Source organism: Alligator sinensis, unplaced genomic scaffold, assembly GCF_000455745.1.
Source record: "Alligator sinensis unplaced genomic scaffold, ASM45574v1 scaffold183_1, whole genome shotgun sequence".
Taxonomy (NCBI): Eukaryota; Metazoa; Chordata; order Crocodylia; family Alligatoridae; genus Alligator; species Alligator sinensis.
The window spans coordinates 37,729-45,153 of record NW_005842248.1 but is presented as its reverse complement, the minus strand read 5'-3'; the positions used below and the strand labels follow the sequence as shown (position 1 = coordinate 45,153).

The window sequence follows — 7,425 nt, the reverse complement described above, 5'->3', positions numbered from 1 at the left end:
GAAAACAACAGAATGCAATTCAACAAGGAGAAGTGCAAAGTGCTGCACCTAGGGAGGAAAAATGTCCAGCATACCTACTGCCTAGGAAATGACCTGCTTGGAGGCACGGAGGCAGAGAGGGATCTTGGAGTCCTAGTGGACTCCAAGATGAACATGAGTCGTCAGTGTGACGAAGTCATCAGAAAAGCTAATGGCACTTTATCGTGCATCAGCAGATGCATGACGAACAGAACCAAGGAGGTGATACTTCCCCTCTATCGGGAGCTGGTCAGACCGCAGTTGGAATACTGCATGCAATTTTGGGCGCCACACTTCAAGAGGGATGTGGATAACCTGGAGAGGGTCCAGAGAAGGGCCACTCGTATGGTTAAGGGCTTGCAGGCCAAGCCCTATGCGGAGAAACTAGGGCACCTGGACCTCTTCAGCCTCCGCAAGAGAAGGTTGAGAGGCGACCTTGTGGCTGCCTATAAGTTCATCACGGGGGCACAGAAGGGAATTGGTGAGGCTTTACTCACCAAGGTGCCCCTGGGGGTTACAAGAAATAATGGCCATAAGCTAGCAGAGAGCAGATTTAGACTGGACATTAGGAAGAACTTCTTCACAGTTCGAGTGGCCAAGGTCTGGAATGGGCTCCCAAGGGCGGTGGTGCTCTCCCCTACCCTGGGGGTCTTCAAGAGGAAGTTAGATAGGCATCTAGCTGGGGGTCACCTAAACCCAGCACTCTTTCTTGCCTATGCAGGGGGTCGGACTCGATAATCTATTGAGATCCCTTCCGACCCTAACATCTATGAATCTATGAATATATTACAGGGGTCACCTGCATGCAATACCAGCTATGCTTTAAGTACTATAAACAATTCAAGGTTGTTGAACCATATTTATAAAGGTATTTTAGGTGCCCGATGATGTTGATACATGTCTAATGGGATTTACAAATGCACCTACGCAGATTAAATACCCCAGTTCCACTGATGTCAATGAGATTAATGCGCCTAACTGCCTGAGTAGGTGCAGCTGTAGATCTAAATAGGCACTTATCTGTATTCTCAGGTGCTTCTTGCCTCATCTCTGCTTATTCAACTAGCTAGGCACAAAACGTTTCCTGTTAAATCTGAAAATGACAAGAGTGTATAGCAAAGGATATCTAAAAGGAGAAACCATAGAAATTCAAGCTAAACCCATAACATGGTCATTATCACTAAATAACTATTTGATCTATGCTTTTCTCACAGGAAGCAGTATTTTTGCCTTAACATCTCTTAACAGAAGGACTCCTAAAATAAAGGCAGCCTACAAAATACAATCTTGTTTAGTAGAGTCAAGGGGACAGACACCATATTCTACCTGGGACAAACATACACCTTATATTCTTGTATTTGGCACGTGGATACTGGTGATTGGTGTACGTGATACAAAAATGTAGAAAAGGGTAGGACAAGTTACAATTATATGTTAGTTACCTGGTCTCCTTAAATTGAGCTAATAGCTGGTAACTTGGATGCTATGCTGCATGGAAACAAAAAATCATCTCTCTGAAGTATATTTACCTGCACTATATATGAGAATATACAGATGCACATCCAGTATTTGTAACCACAAAACCTAATAATTTTTCAATGTTATATTTATGAATTTCAATACTAATTTTTTAAAAATCCATTTTACTCTATCAGAAACCTGTGTTCAAGCTGCAGATTGAATTATCTAATACTTCATTAACATCCGCAGTATTCATATTATGCACTTCTTGGACTCGTTGTTATAAACAGAGCCTGGAATAGCCGTGTACTGTCAGTTCCGGTATTTGTTTAGCGCCATTTCAGAGGAAAAATTAATTCTGCCTTTCATCCTACTATGTTGCAACAGTAGAAAAAAAATACAGTCTGGAGACTTGATCCCCCCAAAAGGACAATACCCTCCTCTTCTATCCATGTAGTAAAAATGTTTGATGACTACCACCAGGGCTTTCATAGAGCAACTTTCATCACTTGCTAGCAAAGCATTTTACAAACAAGGTAAAACATCATCCTACTAAATTTTCTGTATAACTGCAAAAAAGGAAAATAGTAGCAAAATCCAACAGAAGTTGAAGTTGCTGGGAGATATTTTTATTCCCCCAAAGGAACTTATGCAACAAAGGGAAAAAGAATGGTTTCAGCATTTCCTGAAGAACATGCATCTTAAAAAAATAATAATTTTCTTGTCACACTGGAAATAGGGATGTAAAAGATTATAATGGTTACTTAGGACATTTTTATATGGATTAGCATTTAGCTAACAGCTAACAGAGTCTATAGGTATGTTATTTGAAACTATTTATGCAGATGGTAATATTTATTACTTGCATACTCTTATTTCTTCAGTTTAAGACTTCAAATATTCAAAGCAAACAGAAAAAAAAAAAGACCACAATTCTCCAGTTTCCAGCCTTCCTGTTGTCTTTAGAGATCAATGGCTGGGATATGTCTATTAGATCTGAAACAATGTTTCCTACGCAATTCTCTAAGTCAGTGGCTCCCAACCTTTTTTATACTGTGGACTGGCATGGGAGTGGGACAGGACACATGGAGCTGGCTGCCTCTCTCCCGGAGCTGCCCTGCTGCCCAGCTTTAACGCTGGATGTGACTGCCGGCAGCAGAAGCCTTTCATCCAGGTGGACAGATGGCGGTCCAAGCAGAGGCTCATGCCATGACCCTGCAGTCAACCCTTCGTGGCTGTCATAGTATGTGGTCTTAGTGTGGACAAGGTTATGACCCGCAGCTCTGAAGGATATAGTCACCCAGATCCTAGTCAACATTCCCCAGAGAAAGACACCTGAAGAACTAAGTATTTAAAACCTGTGCATGAAATCTAGATTCATCACCGTTTATACGCAGTACATTATGTTTATGCCCGAGTCATCGGAGAATACTACCAATAACTTCCGAGTAACCCACAAGTGGCATGAACCTAAGTGGGCAAAATATTTCATGTTTTAGACTTCTTTTTTTTAACATTTCTGTAAATGTGTATTTATAATTATAAGCCATGAGGGAAGATAAGCATTCACCAGATTTATGCACTTCTCTGGCTTTGATCCTGGTTTGCATTACATACAAAGTTGCTGCCTAAATATGGAATAAGCTCAGTGTACATCTCTCCTGACATGGCAGAAAACATGAAGATCTGCATCCTAGTTTTGTTTGAGGCATTCCAAACCTTCGGTCTAAAAGGAACATAGCTAGAGTAACAGCGGGCAATGCTCCCAATATGCTATTGTTCACATATAACACAGTAAACAAAGTGAAGTTTTTCTACACATCAGGCCAGGAAGTCATCAACATAAAATAGTAAACATTTGTAAATACAAATGTATTGAAAATTGCCACAGAATAATTAATGTTTGCAATAACTCTGCTGCAACAATTAGCAAATGGGAAGTGTTCAGCTGCATCTACAGTGAGTTATAAAGGGCAGAGAATTTTAAATGTTTCCTTTCAGCTCCAGACTTGTTACAAGGACCTACTCCAGTCAAACCACTGTAAACAAATTCCTAGTTATTTAGGCTGGCATTAATTTAGCTAACCCCAGATCTTTAAACCTAACAACCACCTCTCTCAGACCTTGACAATAAAAATTCCAAGAGCAAGAATAATTCAGGTACAATGCTTCAGAGAGAAGGCAGGGTAGATATGCACTTCATAGACTAAATAAGATACATCAACACCACAAATTTTGCATTCTAAAAACCATTTAACAACTACCTTAAAAATGAAAAAAAAATATTTAGACTACAGTAAGCTATAACTGTACAGTTAAATTCTAGAAGAGATCATTCCTTGATAGCATTCTTGCTTGTGCTGCATACTTCCATGAAAAAACACTCGAACACAGAATCTGAATTCTGTCAGTAGAAGAGCTTTGTCATTTGACATGCCACCGTTGACCATATTTGGCAATGAAGAGAAGCCTGGAGTCTTCTCTAGAGATTTTGACCTGGGCACATTTATACCTACTATGGGATCACTTAAATAATCTTTGGTAGATGCAAGCTATGCAAGTTCTGCAAATATTTGATTTTCAGATTAAAAACAAAACAATAAGCATTTCAGTGTTCAGATGTGTGGTTATACAAAATTTAAAATAATTTTAATCTGCTAATTTTAAAATATTAAACCAATATTTATAATATTCATATAACAGTTTTCAAATATCTGAAGGGTGGTTATAAAGAGGCCAGAGATCGACTAATCTGTGGCCAGAGGACAGGACAAGGAGCAGAAGTCTTAAACTGCACCAAGGTATATTTACATTGGATATTAGAATCAACTTTCTCACTACAAGGGGGGGTTGAGCACTGGAACAACCTGAGAGGTTGTGGAGTCTCCATCATTGGAATTTAAGAGGTGGTTAGCCAAACACTTGGCTGGAATGGTTTAGACAAGGATGGTTCTGTCTTGAGCAGGGGACTGGACTAGATAACTGCCTTCCACCCTATTTTTAGATGATTCTATGATAATATCTTAAAGCATTTGCTGATTCTGATTCTTCAGAAATGAAAACTGAAGTCTGGCAAACTACAATCTGTTAGTTCAATCTGAAGTACTGTTTGTTTGTTTTTTTAAATAAAAAAGTATAGATAAGCTCTTCAATGCTTACCTGGTGAGGCGTTTAGGTTGTGGTCGCTCACCAAATTTCCTGCAAAAAACAAGAAGGTTGTAATTTAAAATAAACCATTCACCAATTGAATTTTACAGTGCAATACCACTACATTTTTAATATTTCAAGGCAAACATTCATGTAATTAGATACTGCTCTAAGTTCATTTTTAAGAACACAAAAAGGGCCACCCTGGGTCAGACCAATGGTCCATCTAGTCCAGTAGCCAGACCAAGGAGCTGCTGGCTGGAGGGAACCCAGATGACTACAAGATTATCTTCCTTTCCCTTGTCCATGCAAGTCTAAGTGGAGTTTCAATGGGTGGTGCTCACTGGCTCTTTAAACACATTCAAGGGGCAGTAGTGGGCACCAGCTGGAGTTCTCTGCTCAGTGGCCTTCCTTAGCACTCTAGTTATTAACCTGTAACATGCACTCCTACTCCTGTTTTTTCATATTTTGTCCCACACAACCCATTATTATACATTTAGTGACCTCCCTCTGGCCACTAAGGGGAGTTTGTAGTTCCCTCTAGGTGAGCCTAGGCCTACAGTCATCATACAGCAAATAGGCCTGTCTGACATGAACAAGTAACAGATGCTTTAGAACAGGGGTTTTCAACCTTTTTGCATCAGTGTACGCCTGGCAGCCAGATTGGGGGTGGGGTGGGGGTGGAGGGGAGTGGTATAGCGCGTGGTTGGCAGCAGCAGCCGCCATATGCGATCTTCCCCCACCCCCCTGTGTCTGGCTGGGCAGGCAGCACCTGTGCAGCAGTGCGGGATGGTGCGTGGCAGCACTCTGTCCCTGCCCACCAGCATGTGCTATACCCCCTAGGGCCTTCTCAAGTACCCCCAGTTGACACCCCTGCTTTAGAGCAGGAGTGGCTAACCCACAGCACGTGTGCCACAAGAGGCATAGGGAGACGCTGTGTAGCACACAAGCTCCAGGCACTCAGTAAAGAGATGCCAGAATGAAAGCAGGGGCTTGAGCCTTTAAGTATATGAAGCAGACTGGTGGCAGGAAACTGCTGCAAGAAGAGGTATCAGGTATCACCCTAAGAACCAATTTAAGCCTTCCCTTGCTCTGCATCTACTCCCAAATTCAGGGCTTTGGATACTCCCTCATAATATTAAAAACTGCAGCCGTTCTGGGCCCAGGGAAGGATTAACCAAGCTCTTAGCTGTGACACCTCTTTCATAGCAGCATCTTGCCCCTGCTCCTCTCCTCATGGCTGGAGGTTCAAGCCCCCCTTGCCTCCATTCTGGTGCCCAGGGCACCAACTCTAACACGTACATCTCTAACCAGGACCTGAGTGGTACTTAGGGAAAAGATAGAGGCTTAAACTTGTAACACACACCTGTCAAAAAGGCTGGCTACTGCTGCTTTAGAGGGAAAGTATATGAACAGGGCATTCCTAGAATGATCTATCCCATGTCACACCCTCCTGGAAATTAATCAGTTTAGGGACATCAGAGGATACCTCCCTGGACTGTTCTATTTAGGAGCTGCCAGTTGACCCATCCTCTGTAAATTTCTCCATAGTCTCTTTTTGACCATGGTTATACCATCTGCCTGCATAACCTTTGGTGGCAGTAAGTTCCTTAAGTTAGCTAAGTGCTGAGTTAAAAAAAAACACTTCCTCTGTTTGTTTTAAACCTGCTTCCTGATAGTTTCCAGGGGTAACCCTAATTCTCATATTCTGGGACTTGGTTCCCTATTCACTTTTATCCATGCCCTTCATTGTTTTACAGACCTCTACCACATCCCTGCTCAGCTTTCTCCCTTGCAAACTGAAGAGTCTTTCTCTTCTTAGTCTATTATGATATGGCAGCTGCTCCAGACCCCTGTTCATCTTTATTGCCCTTCTCTGTACCTTATCTAACTCTACCACATCCTTTTCAAGATATGGAGACCAGTACTTCATGCAGTATTTAAGATGTGGGCACATGTAATTTCCTAGACCTTTTTTCTTGAAAAGAAAACTAAGTAGCATAAGCGCACAAAATAGCAAGAGACTCTTTTTATGACCAATTGGAAGCACCAAGAATGAATGCCCACTATTAAATGAAAAACTTTATTAGTAATATTCCTTCTCTGATCTGAGTTGGCAAGCCCAATGCGCAAGGAATACTCACCATCAGCATCATTCTTCTCAGAAATCCACCCCCCAGACCATACACATATGACTTCCAACATTTGGAGAGACAAAATCTGCTACTCATGCTGACCAAGAAAACTAAGAAAATGAAATGAGGCTCAAGTAATGTGCAGGTAGAGAAACTGATCCAAAAATATGTCATAATATAGTACATTAATGTAAATGTACTGATTAATTGCTTTTGGACAGCTTTATCTCCTCTAGTCCTTCAGCACTATGGTATATGACCTCGTTTTTTTTGGCTAGATCTTCCTATGAATGCTTGAGTATGCAAGAAATATGTACATGTATATAACTGTCAGATAGAAAACCCTATAAAAGAAAGGTAAGAAACTGCTCCCATACTCTGACAACACACACATGCTCCTATGATCAACCTGTTGGAGCTAAAATGAAGACAATCAAGAATCATGTGGTACCTAACATCTACCAGCGTTGTCTCAACATGTTTCTACCTAAAAATAAATTAAATGAAAGAAAAAGTCAATTGGCAAATGCACATGTTACCATTATAAATAAACCTACTTAAAACTAACAGCCTTTCAGTGCCATATAATGAAAATTAGCTACATCTTTCCCTTCATGTTTCCTGAATAATGAACATTTGTAATTCCCTTGTGCAAAGCAGGAAT

At 41.0% G+C, this 7,425-nt stretch overlaps 1 protein-coding gene across 4 annotated transcripts in view; it reads right to left on the bottom strand.

The window, feature by feature from the left end:
- RBPJ (recombination signal binding protein for immunoglobulin kappa J region) overlaps nucleotides 1–7,425 on the bottom strand; it is a 76,381-nt gene that overhangs the window by 44,526 nt on the left and 24,430 nt on the right. For 3 of the 4 annotated variants that reach the window (XM_006027498.3, XM_025208721.1, XM_025208720.1), the window contains one exon: nucleotides 4,639–4,677. In XM_006027498.3, coding sequence (XP_006027560.1) covers nucleotides 4,639–4,677 — 39 coding nt within the window. Of the gene's footprint in view, nucleotides 1–4,638; nucleotides 4,680–7,425 lie in introns of those variants that run through there. The other variant, XM_025208722.1, reaches the window with a different exon arrangement.